The sequence below is a fragment of the Trachemys scripta genome, chromosome 18, assembly GCF_013100865.1.
Source record: "Trachemys scripta elegans isolate TJP31775 chromosome 18, CAS_Tse_1.0, whole genome shotgun sequence".
Taxonomy (NCBI): domain Eukaryota; kingdom Metazoa; phylum Chordata; order Testudines; family Emydidae; genus Trachemys; species Trachemys scripta.
This window is the reverse complement of record NC_048315.1, coordinates 200,936-218,049: the sequence shown is the minus strand read 5'-3', so window position 1 is coordinate 218,049 and position 17,114 is coordinate 200,936. Positions and strand designations below refer to the sequence as shown.

Genomic DNA, 17,114 nt, shown 5'->3' with positions numbered 1-17,114 from the left:
CAGTTAACTTCAGCTGGAATTCTGAGTGCCCGGCACCACTGAAAATCCAGCACATACTATATTCTTCCGACTTCATAAACCTATTCTGTTGTGGTCTTAACAAACCCAGGCTTAGCTCTGATCCCAAATATTGGAATGAATGGTCAAAAATAACCCTATACTGAAGTTGCATTGCTGGGATGTCCAAAAGCACTAAAGCAGTCACTGAGGGTACATCTATGCTTACCTCCGGGTCCGGCGGTAAGCAATCGATCTTCTGGGATCGATTTATCGTGTCTTGTCTAGATGCGATAAATCGATCCTGGAAGTGCTCACCGTCGACGCTGGTACGCTCTGCGAGAGGAGTACGCAGAGTCGACGGGGGAGCCTGCCTGCCGCGTCTGGACCTGCAGTAAGTTCGAACTAAGGTACTTCGACTTCAGCTACGTTATTCACGTAGCTGAAGTTGCGTATCTAAGGCCTGGTCCACACTAACCCCCCACTTTGGACTAAGGTACGCAAATTCAGCTACGTTAATAACGTAGCTGAATTTGAAGTACCTTAGTTCGAACTTACCGCGGGTCCAGACGCGGCAGGCAGGCTCCCCCGTCGATGCCGCGTACTCCTGTCGCTGAGCTGGAGTACCGGCGTGGACGGCAAGCACTTCCAGGATCAATCCAGGATCGATTTATCACATCTAGACAAGACGCGATAAATCGACCCCAGAAGATCGATCACTTACATCCGGACCAGGAAGTAAGTATAGACGTACCCTTAGTTCGAAGTGGGGGGTTAGTGTGGACCAGGCCTAAAGGATGTAAGTGCAGCATTTTCGGTAAAAGGGACACATCCATTACAAGTTCTGTATTCCCACTTTTACTAGCTGTGAGGTTGTTTCTTCAGACTCCCAAGTCACTCTCTTCAAAGCGGTTAACAGCATTCCAAATGCCATTGTTGCAGGCTGGCCTTGTAACAATATCTGAGATTCCAGAGTAATTCTGAAGGCTCTTGTAGAAATAGATGCTAGCCTTCATGTAATGCTTTTCCTTTTGGCTCTTTTCAGACTTACATTGGCTCAGTTCTGGTATCAGTAAATCCATACAAGGATCTGGAAATCTACAGCAAACAACACATGGAGCGATACCGTGGCGTCAGTTTCTATGAAGTCTCTCCTCACCTGTGAGTGGCCTGTGGGTAAACAATACAGTTTGTGCTATTCCCACCTGGCTTGTTTAATACTGGTATACAGAAAGCAAGACTTTTTTTTCCCTTCCATCTTCCAAACAGAGTACTGGAGTGGAGGCAAAAGAGACCTTTAGAAAGGGTGGTGTCTGGCTGTTTTATTCCTGCTTCTCTTTCCAAAGAGAGTGAGTTGCCTTTGAGAGTGTTGTTTGGAAAGGGAGTTAGTTCCTTCCTGGCCAAATGATTTGAGACTCAGAGGAATCTGAGCTGCTGATCAAGCCTAGGCAGCACCACAGACCTCATTCATAGGGTACGTCTATACTTACCTCCGGGTCCAGTGGTAAGCAATCGATCTTCTGGGTTCGATTTATCGCGTCTAGACAAGACGCGATAAATCGATCCCGGATCGATCCCGGAAGTGCTCGCCATCGACGCAGGTACTCCTGCTCCACGAGAGGAGTACGCGGAGTCGACGGGGGAGCCTGCCTGCAGCGTCTGGACCCGCGATAAGTTCGAACTAAGGTACTTCGACTTAGCTACGTTATTCACGTAGCTGAAGTTGCGTATCTTAGTTTGAAGTGGGGGGTTAGTGTGGACCAGGCCTTAGATTCATAGATTCTAGGACTGGAAGGGTCCTCGAGAGGTCATCGAGTCCAGTCCCCTGCCCGCATGGCAGGACCAAATACTGTCTAGACTATCCCTGATAGACATTTATCTAACCTACTCTTAAATATCTCCAGAGATGGAGATTCCACAACTTCCCTAGGCAATTTATTCCAGTGTTTAACCACCCTGACAGTTAGGAACTTTTTCCTAATGTCCAACCTAGACCTCCCTTGCTGCAGTTTAAGCCCATTGCTTCTTGTTCTATCCTTAGAGGCTAAGGTGAACAAGTTTTCTCCCTCCTCCTTATGACACCCTTTTAGATACCTGAAAAATAGATACCATTTAGATACCATTGTTCCAAGGTTATTCAGTGTCTAGATGATCTGGTTCTAAGTTTCCCTTGCTGCTAAGCAGCTTATTCAGCTTATGACTAAACTGGGGGAAAGTAAGTGTGTGTGTGTGTGTGATGGGTTTTTTCCTACCTCCTCTGTCACTGCTTGACCAATATTAATCTGGTATTTCCCTTGTTGCTAAGATACCATGAGCCCGTTGGAACAAGGAATGTATTTATTTACATGGCCTGTTGAACATTCACAATTTCCTATTTAAAATAACTTTCAAGCTTCAAAAATCTTTTATTTTTGAACGTAACTGAATTTTTCTGTCAGACCAAAAGAGAGAGAGAGGACACAGCTGAGTGAGCCTAGCTGACCAAAGTGTTTGCTGAGCCGGGGCCCAATCCTGAGATACCTCTTCCAAAGACCTTTGAAGGGACAGGGAGAACTATTTGGGCTGTTTCCTGTTGTTGGCAGGTGACTCAACAGTGCAAGTGAGATGGGAGTATGTTACAAGCATGATGAGGTGGTGCTAGAAACATGGTTGCTTGGGAAAATCCAGAATCCTGTCTATACATATGTTAATTGGAATGTAACATTTTTGGAACAGGGGCTGTTTATTTGTTTGCAGTGTACAACACTGAGGATTCTGTGAGCACTAAACAAATCCTTTAAATATTGGAGCATTACCCAGTTCTGCTTCTATTCAGTTAACATTGTACAAGGGAAGATGTGCCCTGCAAACTATTACTCTTTCAAACAGGCCAAGAATAAAAAAAAGTTCTCACCCTCATTGCAACCAGTTGATGAGAAATTGTAACTCTACATCTCAGTAAATCCTAAGTGCAGGGACTGCCAACACTATTCTGATATAGGAGATGGTATTTCCAGACTAACTCCCTTAGGGATATTATTGTTGCACAGAAAATAATTTGAATATTTTTAAATGTTGTGGGAAACAGACTCATTTTAAGCATTGGACTGTGCTGTTTCATCGATTACTGTTAGCAGCAATTCAGACCATTTTTCCAAGGCTTTTTTAAAAATGCGCTCTATAAAATTAAAACAATTCTACCTTGCTATCCAAATATCAAAATACTTTAAAGCTACTGGGAACACTTGAGAGTCAGATTCTGTGGAGTCTGTAGTACCTAGTCATTGAAAAGAAAAAAGGTTTATTCCAGTGGACTTGAAATGCTGCATGTCTCTGTGACAATCAGGGTCCAGGCACCCCAAAGAGAGAATGGGGGGTCTGATCTCCCAAGAGTAAACAATTTAATCAGCTGGTTGTGTACAATGTTATTGTGTATAAAAAAGTTGGGTAAGGTCTTCTATGAAAGCTTGTAATGTTCTGAACTTCATCATTATGAGATAGGTGTATACAAACTGTGTTTATTTATGTATGTTAGGGTTACCATATTCAAACATTTAAAAAAGAGGACACTCCATGGGGCCCCGGCCCCGCCCCAACTCCGCCCCTTCCCCGCCCCCATTCCAACCTCTTCCCCAAAGTCCCTGCCCCAACTCTGCCCCCTCCTCTGAGCACCCCGCATTCCCACTCCTCCCTCCCGCTCTGATCTTGGTTGGGGGTTGCTAAGTGCTTCCCTGCTCCCCACTTGCCCTGCAGCCCCTGCACCTCCCCCGCCCCTGCAGCCTCTGCGCCCCCGTCTGCCCTGCCCCTGTGCCCCCTGCCTGCCCTGCTCCTCCTCGCCCTGCAGCCGCTGTGCCCCCCACCTGCCCTGCCTCTGTGCCCCCCTGCCGCCTCTATGCCCCTGCCTGTGCTGCTCCTCCTCGCCCTGCAGCCTCTGCACCCCCCCGCCTGCCCTGCCCCTGCCTGCCCTGCTCCTCCTCGCCCTGCAGCCCCTGCACCCCTGCAGCCTCTGTGCCCCCTGTTCCCCACTCGCCCTGCAGCCCCTGCACCCCCCCGCCCCTGCAGCCTCTGTGCACCCCATCTGCCCTGCCCCTGCACCCCCCTACCCCTGCAGTCTCTATGCCCCTGCCTGCCCTGCTCCTACTCGCCCTGCAGCCCCTGCAGTCTCTATGCCCTTGCCTGCCCTGCTGTCCTCGCCCTGCAGCCTCTGCACCCCCCACCTGCCCTGCTCCCCCACTCACCCGGCAGCCTCTGCCTGGCGGGGGCTTCAGACACTCAGCAGCGACCGGGGCAGCGTGGGTCCCTGCAGCCCCGGCACACACCGCACTCCCTGCCCCGCGCCACAGAAAGGGTCCCCCAGTGGCCGGGGAGTCCCCGCCCACGAGGGAAGCCCGAGATGTTGGCTGGGCCTGGCCTCCCCGTGGTCCTGCGGGCTCGGCTGAGGCGCGCAGTCCGCCCGGCCTCTGGGGGCAGCAGCAGCCCCTTCGCCGCCTTCTGTGGCTGCACCCTCCCTTCCCCCGCCCGAGCTCGCTACAATCTAGCCGGGCGGCTGGGCTGCTCTGCGGACTCTGCGGGTCGTGCTGGGGCCGGGGGACCCTGGCTTATGCTGCCTCCCTATTTCCCCGGACATGTTCGGCTTTTTGGCAATTCCCCCCCCCCGGACGGGGATTCGAGTGCCAAAAAGCCGGACATGTCCGGGGAAATCCGGACGTATGGTAACCCTAATGTATATAGAGAACTGGGTTTGTAAAGCTTTACCTCTACATCGCAGTGGTCAGCCAAGCAGGGAGGGACTGCCTCCCCAACCAGACAGGACTACTTCCAAGCACCTACCATTATACCAGGAAAAGACAAATTATGGGCTATCAGAGTTAATGGGAAAACACAGAGACATCCTGGCTAGAATTTCCCCATCCAAAGTAAGGATGAGTCACCATGCAAGTGGGGGGAACAAATGACTTAAAAAAGGAGACTTGAAACTGTAGTTGTTTTACCTATTATAGTGTGTCCATGGATTCACAGAGACTGTGAATAATAATGTGGACAGCAGTCATCCCTAAATAAATGAGATGCATCACAAAATATAAGGTATGCAGTACTGTTGGCCTTTCCCTTGCACTTAAGGGGGTTATAAATCCTATACATAAGAATATGCAGTCCAGAGGCAAACTCTAAAACTAAAATACAGTTTACATTTTTTTGATTTGGGAAATGCCCCAGAAGTGGAATTTGGATAGAGAAGGGAGAGGAATTTGATAAACTATAATAAATTATATTTTTACAAAGCAAAATCTTAAGTAGCAAAAGAAGAAATTGTTGCTCGCTAATGCTCCTTTCTTTGCAAGGAATGTGTTTGAAATTCTATAATCCAGCTTGATTTAAACAAGACTTGGTGTATTAAGGTACTCCAGAAAACTGGTGTGAGCAGTAATTATAGAAGCTTTGGATCAGAGTTTCTCAATCCATATAAACACTATTCTCGAAGAACCATATTTTCTAGGATTTTGCACTGTTAGAAAATTGGGCTGGAGTTGGCATTTCTTCTGGTTGTGATTGTGACAGTATGGATACTCTAAAAACCTAAATGAGGAATCTCTGCCTTTCATGTTTGTGAAAGCGGACTTAATTTCCAGTTATCATTGTTCCTTAGTTATGCTATTGCTGACAACTCATACCGTTCCCTTCGCATTGAGAGGAAGGATCAGTGCATCCTGATATCTGGGGAGAGCGGAGCTGGAAAAACTGAAGCCACCAAGAAAATCCTGCAGTACTATGCAGTGACATGTCCAGCCAGTGACCAAGTTGAAACAGTGAAAGATCGCCTCCTACAGTCCAATCCGGTCTTAGAGGTAATTTGAAGTCCAGGATATGAAACTTGGCATTATGTAGGCAACTCAGTCTCCTGATTTACCGCAGATATGTATTTGGTGCTGTATTTTTCTGGTGTTATAGTGACCTCTAGTGTCCAGTTCTGTACAGTCCTTACAGTTCCTTTTACTGTTTCCACCATCCTTTCAAAACAATGTTCTGGGTGTGGGCCTGTGGGAAGGAGACGTTTGGCAGGCTTGGGCAAGGCTGGGAGGTCTGTGACTATTATGTGCAGGCTAATGAGTTCCTATGACGTCATACTGGTGATGAGGGAAGAAGCTTTAACAAGACCTCTTCGGGTGGCACATTTTCCTAACAAGGAGGAGAGGAGTGGTTTAACAGGCCCATGCAAGGTAATAACCTTACATTTGCAGTATGCGTACAGCTCAAACAATCAGAACTCAGGTAGCTGCTTACTTTCTTCTTAGGCTATATCTACCCTAGAGAGCTTACAGTGCGGTAGCTGTACCACTGTAAGATCTCTCATGTAGCCGCTTTGTGCCGATGGGAGAGAGCGCTCCTGTCAACATAATTAAACCATCCCCAAAGAGCAGCAATAGCTATGTTGGTGGGAGAAGCTCTCCCGCCGACATAGAGCTGTGCACACTACCACTTATGCTGGCAAAACATGTCACTCAGGGGTAGACAAACCTGTGTCTGTAAGCCAGTAAATAAGCCACTGGCAGGTTTGTGAAAAATATTTTAAAATGCCCTATTTTGTGGTTTCCTTGTTTTTGAAGCTTGTTTACTTTTTTATCTGGTATCTTTTTAATTTAGGCATTTGGAAATGCAAAAACCCTTCGGAATGATAACTCCAGCCGATTTGGGAAATACATGGATGTGCAGTTTGATTACAAGGTGAAAATCTGTTTTATATTCCTCATTGTAGCCTTGCTTGGATGCCCAAGCACATAGATATTGAGATCTGCCGCAACAGTTCAGGTATAGTAACAATCCTAGCCTCTTGTGAATGGAGTCTACTGTTTCAGAAAAGTTTGGGTACAAAGAATTTTCTAGAGTTCAGATTTATAATTGTGTATCTCTCTCTATATATAGATACACACATTTCATTGTGAAGCAGCTAGAATTGCTACAGGCACAGCATGGCTGACACAAACACAAAAGTTAAGAAAGTGAAAAGTCAAACCAAAAGGTACAGAGACTCTGTTCTTCCACCTACAAGCACTCACCTTACCACTACCACAACTACTGTGCACCACAGACAATGCACCACGACCATTACACTGCCCTGTTTTCATCCTGGTTCACAAATACTTTTACCAGCTAATTTTTCCCAATCCTAGTGATTGTGGATATGTAGTGCAGTAGTTGGTTGTGCTGAGGAGAGGGTAGTTTAATGAAGCGTTGTGTGCACAATGGTTATTAAAGGAGGTGATGAAAGGCTCGTATCCCTAGGGGGGAAGAGTTAAGGTTGCAGTGTATGGTTGTAGTGGCAGTGGTAAGGTAAGTGCTTATAAGTGGAGTAGTAGAGGGTATTTACTGTTAGGGGGTTGAACTTCTCCTTCTCTTGCCTTTATGGGTTTGTTTCAAGTATGTGGTATGTGCAGCAACCCTCATAGCGTCCAGCAAATTTCTGTGTATGTATTAATGCCACGGAGTTTTTTAAAGTTTAATTGTGGGTGGGTATTATTGGCAGAGAGGAGAGAGAGGAAAACCTGTGGAGGTAGAAGTGTGTTTGCAGTGTCATTGTAGTTGTGGTGATCCTGGGATATTAGAGAGACAAGGTAGAAGTGTGGCAGGAGAATATTTTATCCACCAGCTGCTGTGCATGAACCATTCTCTGTTGTAGGGTAAACTCTGACAGAAAAGTGTAGCTCGTTATGTGGAATGTTTGGTGTGCTATCTATCGGTTTTATGTGTGTCCCATCAACAACTTATCATACTTGTGGGCACAGCTCACAAACTTTCAGTTATAATGCAAATAAGAGCTAAAAATAACCCTAAACTAAACATTTTAGAAAATCTTCCCATTACATCCTTTCTCTTCAGGGCCACCTCTCTACCAAGCTATGAATAGCTAATCAGTGTTTTGTAGGAAATATGTCAATAGTGAAAAGTAGGATAGCCCAGGAAAGATTTCAGCCAGGGCCCAGATTCAAAGTTTTCCTACTACAAATATATATTAAGAGAAACCAAATCAAAACTACATAGAAAGTTCAAATGGCATAAAAATTAATCCAGTGAAAAATCTTGCATCAGTTGGCCACCTACTTTTAGAGAAAAATAAGAATCTTTGCTCCATTTTAGCCCATGTTAGAACACGCATTAACTAAATCACCTCAATTTTTATATATACAGCTATATAAAAAAAAATGGAGGATGCTGGGGTTCTGCGGGGGAGAGGGGAAGCATGTGATCCTGAAATTAAAGACTGTGAATATGCACAAAGGGACAGAATTAAGATTGTAGAGGCAACCTTAGTTTTCTTTGTAGAATTAATGTATATAGCTTTATCGTGTAGTTTGTTTGTTTCCTTTCTAAACGAAATACCACAATGCCATGAGAATTAATATAGTGTAAAACCTAGATAGACAGAAATCATCCTAAGCTTTTAAATATCTCTGAACCATGGTGTGACGGGTTAGATCACAGAAACCCCCTTGGGAGCTGCCATCTGATGTGCCAAGACTATTTCTGTCCCTGTTTTCCCTGCCAGCTCAGGACTCCAGCACCCTGTCTTGCTGAGCCAGACACTCCCGTCTGCTCCAACACAGACCCAGGGTCTGAATTACTTGCCCCAAAGTTGCAGGTTTACCTGAAAACAGCTCACAGAAGTGTGCCTGTCTTTAGCATTCAGATGTCCAACTCCCAATGGGGTCTAAACCCAGATAAATCCGTTTTACCCTGTATAAAGCTTATGAAGGGTAAACTCATAAATTGTTCGCCCTCTATAACACTGATAGAGAGATAAGCACAGTTGTTTGCTCCCCCAGGTATTAATACATACTCTTGAGTTAATTAATAAATAAAAAGTGAAATACAGAAAGTAGGATTTAAGTGGTTCCAAGTAGTAACAGACAGAACAAAGTAAGTCACCAAGCAAAATAAAATAAAATGTGCAAATCTATGTCTAATCAAACTGAATACAGATAATCTCACCCTCAGAGATGCTTCAGTAAGTTTTTTCCTCAGACTGGACACCTTCCAGGCCTGGGCACAATTCTTTCCCCTGGTACAGCTCTTGTTCCAGCTCAGGTGGTAGCTAGGGGATTCTTCATGATGGCTCCTCTCTCCCCTTGTTCTCTTCCACCCCTTTATATATCTTTTGCATAAGGCGGGAACCCTTTGTCCCTCTGGGTTTCCACCCCCCTCACTGGAAAAGCACCAGGTTAAAGATGGATTCCAGTTCAGGTGACATGATCACATGTCACTGCAAGACTTCATTACCCACTTCCAGCACACACACATACAGGAAGACTCACAGGTAAAACACAGCCATCTGCAGACAATGGTCCTGGTTAAGTGGAGTCATCAAGATTCCAAACCACCATTAATGGCCCACACTTTGCATAATTAAAATAGGCCCTCAGAGTTATATTTTATAGTTCTAGTTTTAGATACAGGAGTGGTACATTTATACAATAGGGTGATCACACTCAGTAGATTATAAGCTTTGTAATGATACCTTACAAGAGACCTTTTGCATGAAGCATATCCCAGTTACATTATATTCACTTATCATATTTTTATAAAACCATGTAGACTACACAACGTCACACATGGACTCCATCCTTGTCTCTAATATAGAAGAAATGGAAAAGGTCCAGAGAAAAGCAACAAAATTATTAGAGGCAAGGATGGAATCCATGTCAAGAGACATGTATAAGTTTTTTGTGATGGGGTGACCAGAAGTGAACACAACATTCAAGGTGAGCTGTAATATTGATCTGTGTAATGGTTTTATATTTTGAGTTTTATTCTCTAATACTTTGTGTTTGATCTACTCTGTGGAAGTCTAAGAGCTCAAACTCACACTCAGTATTTGTTAGTTTGAGATAGTTTATGCTATTACATGACAAAGATTACTTCTACTTTTTGTGACCCATTATTCCAAACTCTCTTTGTCTTTGATATTCTGCCATCAAAGAAGCAGGATGTTTCAGCTTATCTTCTTTGGTTTAGGGGGCACCTGTGGGGGGTCACATCCTGAACTACCTACTGGAGAAATCTCGGGTTGTCCATCAGAATCATGGAGAGAGGAACTTTCACATCTTCTACCAGCTGTTAGAGGGAGGGGAAGATGACCTACTGCGGCGTCTGGGCCTTGAGAAGAATCCCCAACAGTACCATTATCTAGTGAAGGTGTGAACAGGGTCCTGCAGATTGCTAATTTCTTGGTTTGCATGTTCAGTAAAGGGAAAAACTCTCCTTACCTGATAGACTTCGTTGGTGTTGAAGGAGAGATCAGAATGTTGATCTATAAGGAGAGAGAGAAACTTTCTGGGTGAAAGTAATGATCATCATTATTAAACTAACTATCCTGTATTATAGGATAGATGTGATTCTTAGTTTTACTTCTCAGTATCTTTCCCTCACTTGACAGAGTTATAAAGATACTGGTGAGATGGCCCCTTCTGTAACAATTAACACATGATAGAACTATGCGGGCTGTATGTACAGTGCGTCAGGCTGTAAGGATTATTATATCTCAAAATCTGTGTTTTTAGGGTCAGTGTGCGAGGGTCAGTTCCATCAGTGATAAAAATGACTGGAAGGTTGTGCGAAGGGCCCTGTCAGTCATTAACTTCAACGACAATGAGATAGAGGTAAGAAATGCCTTGAAGTACATCTGAGTCTTCTCCCCTTAGAGGCCTGTCCTGCTTCAGTTAGTTCTTTCTGCCAGGAGGCAGCCTTTGAATGAGTGCCCTTCAGAAAGCTAAATGTAAAAATGTCTCCTACTGATGGACATATAAAGAAACTGCCTTCTCCCCCCCCAACTAAGCTTTAATCCATAATGATTCCCATCTTCTTGACCATTATTTCTTCTTTCTCTTGTACTAGGATTTGCTGAGCATTGTAGCTAGTGTGTTGCACCTAGGGAATGTGCAGTTTGCTGCCGATGAACAGGGCAATGCTCAGGTGACCACAGAGAACCAGATTAAATATCTGGCCAGGGTGAGTATAATCCCTTGGAGACATTCCCATATACTAATGTACTTGGTTCTGTTGCTGTTGTATTACTCCAGGGTAAGATTTAGTAGTTATTAGATCTTGACACTATTAAAGGGATGCAATCAATTGAAAGTCACTTTTCTGTATGAAATAATTAAGGTCAGAGGTTTAAAATTTTACCCAATTCCTATTAGCCTGTGTGGAAAAATACCTTGCATGCGCTTTCTCCAAGCCTTTGCCTCTCTGCCATTATAGAAATAATATAATGTTTGTGTATTATCCTTAATAGTCATATATTTTGTTAGTAAATGCAAAAGAAATATTCTCTGAATATACTATTCATCATATTTTATCTTGTTTGTTGATTAACATTATTTGCTGAGTAGTATTTGACCTATTGTGAGCTGCTGCAGTACAGCAAAATAGTTCTTGCTGAATAAATGGTTTCATGACTGCTTTCCCATTCATTACATGAACATTCCTCAAGTACCATTTGACCAGCCCTACTTGCACTATATTTCTTGCTTATGTTAGATATTTCCTCCTCTCCTCTCCCCTCCCCTATTGTGCTCTCTACCTCCTCCCTTTATTTTCTGACTCTTCTTCTCCCCTTTATAATGGCTAGTCTACAGTACAGAGCCATTGCTGGTATAGTTATACTGGTAATGCCTTTTAGTGGGGGCTCACTATATACCAGTAAAAGGATTTGTTTTGCTGGTATATCTCTCCGAATGACATAAGCTATATAAATAAGGACTCTCTTTGCCAGTATAAACTGTGTCTGCATGGGGGGATTTGCCAGCATAGCTATGCTGGCAAAACTTTGTAGTGTAGACCTGGCCTAAATATCTTGCTTTTCTTTTCTAGCTTATCCACTGTTTTTCTGCTGCCCACCCCATGCCTATCTATGCATCCATATGCAGGACCTTGGAGTTTTACCAGAATCCTGATGGCCATAAACAGATATTCTACTGTCTTGGAGCATTGTTCAGTTGAGAACCTAATATACACTCCCAAGTTCTGGGGTTCCTGACAGTATCCTGTTTCTAGATCCCACTCAGGGGCTTCATTTTTCATGTCAACCTCAGGCTATAGTAGGCTTCTCATTAAATTTGGAGCCTACCTTCTCTCCAGAAACCCTCTTTTGGCTGCCAGGAGAGAGAGAAGCGTTCTCTCTTTCTCTTTCCCCTTTCAGCCCCAGAGACACCTGTTTGCAGTGTGGGTGGGTGTTTGAGCTACTTAACCCTGCTCCCAACCTCCTAGCTGCTGTGATAAGTCTTTCTCCCTGTATTATAACACCCCCTCAGCTTTTTCTTACTCTACCCTTCCCATGCCTGCCTCTGCTGGTGTAGTGTCCTGATGATCTGATTAGGATTGTTGTGTCTGTGCTGGGTGCAATACAAATACCCTCCTTCTCCAAAGAGCTTACAATTTAAGATAACTGACATGTGGAGAGTGGGGAAAAAAGGGATACAGTCAATGACAAACAATATTAATATGTATTTGCATTAAAACATTTATAAGTTGTCAACTTTCCCCATTTGCTGCTTGGTCCACATTGATTAGCCTATTTCTTGTAGGCATCTCAGCAGAGAGGGTCTTGAGGAGGGATTTGGAGGAGAGGATAGTGGCCTTACTGATCAGGTCAGAGAGGATGATCCATGTGTAAGGGGTGGCCAGGAAGAGGGCACAGAGGTGTTTGTGTGAAAAGCTGACAAACAAGCAGATAAGGCTGATATCATTGCTAGAGCAGAGGAGGCAGAAAGACTAAGGGGTGATGCAGTAACAGATGAGAGGAGGAGGAGAAGAAGGGAGGAGCAAGTTGTGGAAGGTATTGATGGTGAAGATGGGAAACCAGTGAAAAGATTCAGAGTGTGGGAGTGATGTGGCCATAACAATAGGTGAGGAAGATGATCTCACAGCTAGAGAGGAGGTGGTTATAGTGAGATAATGAAGTCTGGGTGAGTGTTTTGACTATCTGGACTGAGAGAAAAGGATGGTGACATTAGTTCTTCTTTGAGTGCTTGTTCACGTCGATTCCATTGTAGGTGTGCGTGCCCACGTGCACAATTGTTGGAGACTTTTGCCTTAGTGGTATCCGTAGGGTCGGCTGTGGTGCCCTCTGGAATGCTGCGCCCATGCATCGGTATATCAGGCACTGCCGGCCCTACTCCCTCTCAGTTCCTTCTTACCACCGTAGTGGTCGGTCGGAGCACTTCTTTCGCTTGCTTCGCAAGTGGTCAGCAGTTTTTCTTCTCTCTCTCAACTTCCTATTCCAACTGTAAATAGTTCCGTTTGTTAGTTAGTTAGTTAGTAAGTACCTGATAAGTGTTAGTCAGTTGGGGGGGGATGGAGGGGTCACGGGACTTTGCCCCGGGTGGGGCATGCCCCCATCTCCAGGTTTTAAGCCCTGTTCTGACTGCAACAGGCCTACGCCTGTTAGCAACCCACACAGTAGCTGTTTAAAGTGCCTGGGGGAATCCCACATAAAAGAAAGGTGTCGCATCTGTAAGAACTTTTGTCCCAGGACACAAAGAGCGCAACATTCTATTAAGGACCCTTCTGATGGAGACCGCCCTTCGTCCAGATTGTGAGCCGGCACAGCCCAACGCAGCACCCAGCACTTTGGCTTTGGAGTGTAGTGCACCTCCGGCACCAGGCTCCTCCCAGTACCTGCCCCCATCACCGGTGTCGAAGAAGAAAGTTAAGACGATGGCACTGAGCAAACCTAATCGGGCTGTTGGGCAAAGGACCCGGCTTGGGCCGCCTGCCAAATCTGGACCTGCAAGAGGGCTCAGCCCCGGAGAATTTCTCCCCCCAAAGGGACCCACTTCCAACTCTGGGGAGGGGGAGGAGACCCAGACTGACAGTGCAGTCAACACCCACTCAGCTCCTGGCACCAGAAGAGCATAGAGCACTCCTGCTGCAACTGACCCCGCATTTGGCGTTGGATCTGACTAAGGCTCCCCACGAGGGCAAGCCCGCTGGAAAGGCCTTGCACAAGTCAAGGGAGCACCACCAGTCTCCGGAACCAAGGGAGAGCCCTATTTCGCCACATCCTTGGTCTCCGCGTCGACCCAGGTCTTGGGCTCGCCAACAAGAGTTGTCTGAACTGCACTTCCGGTCTCCACCTTCACGCTGGAGTTCACCCAGGGACAGACTATCATCCCACAGTCTGCACCGGTTGTCATCACGCCATCAGTCATAGTCACCAAGACCCTGGGGATGCTCCACAGCATGGCGCCACTCTCCCTACTCCTGGCACCGGTCCCCCGCAGAGACAATTAGACCCCATACCCAGGCTTCAACGACCTGGTCACCAGAGACTGAGGACTTCTCTGGCTCAGAGAAGCAGTTCAGCCCCTCGCCTAGATAGCAGTGCAATTGGGCTCTGGAGAGTGCATCAGCTGCTGCAATGCCAACCTGGCAGCAAGGCCAGTGGCTGACGCAATGGCCTTATTGGAATGCCTGTGGGGTACCAATTATGCCAATGCAGGTGGAACGAGGGTGTCCACGGTGGGTGATGCTCCCTGGCCAGCTGGAGCAAGCCGCTAGAAGCTCCTTGATTGCTGCATTGGACAAGCCCAGATCGGCACCAGTGGCACCAACAACACTGGGATCGGTGCAGGATGCACTGGGGGGCGCTGCGGGCGAAGAACCAGTGCCTACCCCAAGACCTCTCTCCCCGGTGGGTGATGACATCCCGGGACCTCCCTTGGTAGTCCTCTTCCTCCCCACACAAGGCAGTGGCGGGATTCTCCTGGGCTAGTCCACCTGATGACTTCAGGGAGCATCAGGTGCTGCTCCTGAGGGTGGCTGAAAACTTGGGCCTCAAGGTGGAGGAAATGGTGGAGCAAGAGGACACATTGTTTAACATGCTTTCCACGTCCACCCCTGCTCGTGTGGCATTTCCGGTATATGAGGGGGTCCTGAACATTGCCAAGACCCTCTGGCAAACCCCATCCTCCTTTCCACCCAGTTCCAAGAGGGCAGAGAAAAAATATTTTGTCCCACAAAGGGGTTTGGATATCTGTACACTCACCTGCCCCTGGGGTCATTGGTCATTTTCGGCAGCCTATGAAAAGGATAAGCAGGGGCCAGCCAGTTCTACCCTCAAGAATAAAGAGGCAAAGAAACTGGACTTGTTTGGTCACAAAATTTATTCCACAGCCAGCCTCTAGTTTCAGGTGGCAAACCACCAGGCCCTCTCGGGGTGTTACAATTTTAACTTGTGGAACTCCCTCCTCAAAATTCAAGGACTCCATGTCCCAGGAGGCAGCCTAAGAGTTCGGGCCTCTGGTGGAGGGAAGACACTGTGGCAGCCCGGTGCTCCCTCTAGATGGCCTGGGATATGACCAACTCAGCTGCTCGGGTGGTGGCCTCGGTGGTGGTCATGAGGCGCAGCTCCTTGCTCCAGACTGCCAGCCTGTTCCAGGAGATGCAGGCCTCAATTCAGGACCACCCATTTGATGGTGTCTGACCAGATGGACATGAGGTTGCATGGCCTGAAAGACACTCAGGCTACCCTCCACTCACAGGGGATGCATACGCCTCAGGCCTCCAGGCCGCCGTTCCAGCCTTCTCTGCTGCCAAGGCAGTGGCTGTCTTGGCAGGGGCCTGCAAGAAGGAAAGATACAGGGTTTACCTGCCGCTGACCTTCCTCCTCCCGCTCTCCTGTGCAACTTGGCCCAGTGAAACACCGCGGAGGTCAAAAGCGCTTGTTTTGAGGGTGTGCTCGGTAGCAACGCCCCAGTCAACTCATTGGATTTGTCCTTCCCTTTTCCTAAACTGCCTCTGCCCCTTCCGTTTTTGGCTTGGTCAAGGGTCACCTCAGACCGTTGGGTGTTGGACATAGTGTTATCAGGCTACACCCTCCAGTTTACAGCCTCCCCTCCCTCCCACCCACCCCTTACCTATCCCTCTTCAGAGATCCTTCTCACAAGCAACTTGTTGTTCAGGAGGTAAACAACCTACTGCAACTGGGAGCAGTGGAGGAGGTCCCTCAGGAAATGAAGGGGAAAGGGGTTCTACTCCCATTATTTCCTGATACCGAAGGCAAAAGGGGCCCTATGTCCCATTCTGGACCTGCTACAGCTCAACAAATTCCTCGAAAAGTTGAAGTTTCACGTGGTGTCTGTGGCCTCCATTATACCCTCCCTAGATCTGGGCGACTGGTATGTCACTCTCGATTTGAAAGATGCTTATTTCCATGTCTCGATCTTCCTGGGACACAGATGGTTCCTAAGCTTTATGGTGGACCAGTGCCATTTCCAATTTTTGGCGCTCCCCTTTGGCCTCTCCTCGACCCCAGGGGTCCTTACAAAGTGTATGGCCCTAGTAGCCACTTACCTGAGATGCTGGGGGGTTCAGGTATACCTGTATCTCGATGACTGACTGGCTCATCATGAGCAGATCGCAGGATCAAGTGCAGAGCAGCCTCGATCTGGTGCGAGCCACATACCGTGACCTGGGCCTGTTAGTCAAGACGCAAAAGTCAACCCTTGTACTAGTGTAATGGATAGAGTTCATCAAGGCAGTTCTGCACTCCACAAAGGCAAGGGCATTCCTCCCGGAGTCCCGCTTCCAAGCCATGTCGGTGGTAATATCCTGCGTAAGGGATCATCCCTTACTACCGCCCTTACCTGTCTATGGCTGTTAAGTCATATGGCGGCCTGCACCTACGTGGTTCGATGTGCCCAACTCCATCTCTGGCTGTTGCAGGCGTGGTTGGCATCGGAGTACATCCCCAACAGACACAACCTAAACTTGGTAGTCAAAGTGCTGAACCACATTTGGGCATCTCTGGCATGGTGGCTGGACCCTGTGTTGGTCTTGCAGGGAGTTCCCTTTGCGGGCCCGTCTGTGTTTCTGATTCTGGTGACTGATACTTTGGATCTCGGATGGGGAGCCCACCGGGGGAATCTCAATACTCAAGGCCGTTGGACAAGGGTTGACTTCTCCCTTCACATAAAAGCCAAGGAGCTCAGGACGGTTTGCCTGGCCTGCCAAGGTTTTCGGTCCCAATTGCAGGGCAAGATTGTTCAAGGAACTGAGAGGGCGTAGGGCTGACGGCGCCTGATATACCGATGTATGAGCATGGCACTCTAGTGGGTGTCACAGCTGACCCTATGGATACTGCT

At 46.9% G+C, this 17,114-nt stretch overlaps 1 protein-coding gene across 3 annotated transcripts in view; it reads left to right on the top strand.

Moving 5' to 3' along the window:
• MYO1C (myosin IC) overlaps nt 1-17,114 on the top strand; it is a 110,162-nt gene that overhangs the window by 47,735 nt on the left and 45,313 nt on the right. For 2 of the 3 annotated variants that reach the window (XM_034752926.1, XM_034752925.1), the window contains exons 3-8: nt 1,043-1,158; nt 5,624-5,822; nt 6,619-6,699; nt 9,985-10,164; nt 10,530-10,628; nt 10,864-10,977. In XM_034752926.1, coding sequence (XP_034608817.1) covers nt 1,043-1,158; nt 5,624-5,822; nt 6,619-6,699; nt 9,985-10,164; nt 10,530-10,628; nt 10,864-10,977 — 789 coding nt within the window. Of the gene's footprint in view, nt 1-1,042; nt 1,170-5,623; nt 5,823-6,618; nt 6,700-9,984; nt 10,165-10,529; nt 10,629-10,863; nt 10,978-17,114 lie in introns of those variants that run through there. The other variant, XM_034752927.1, reaches the window with a different exon arrangement.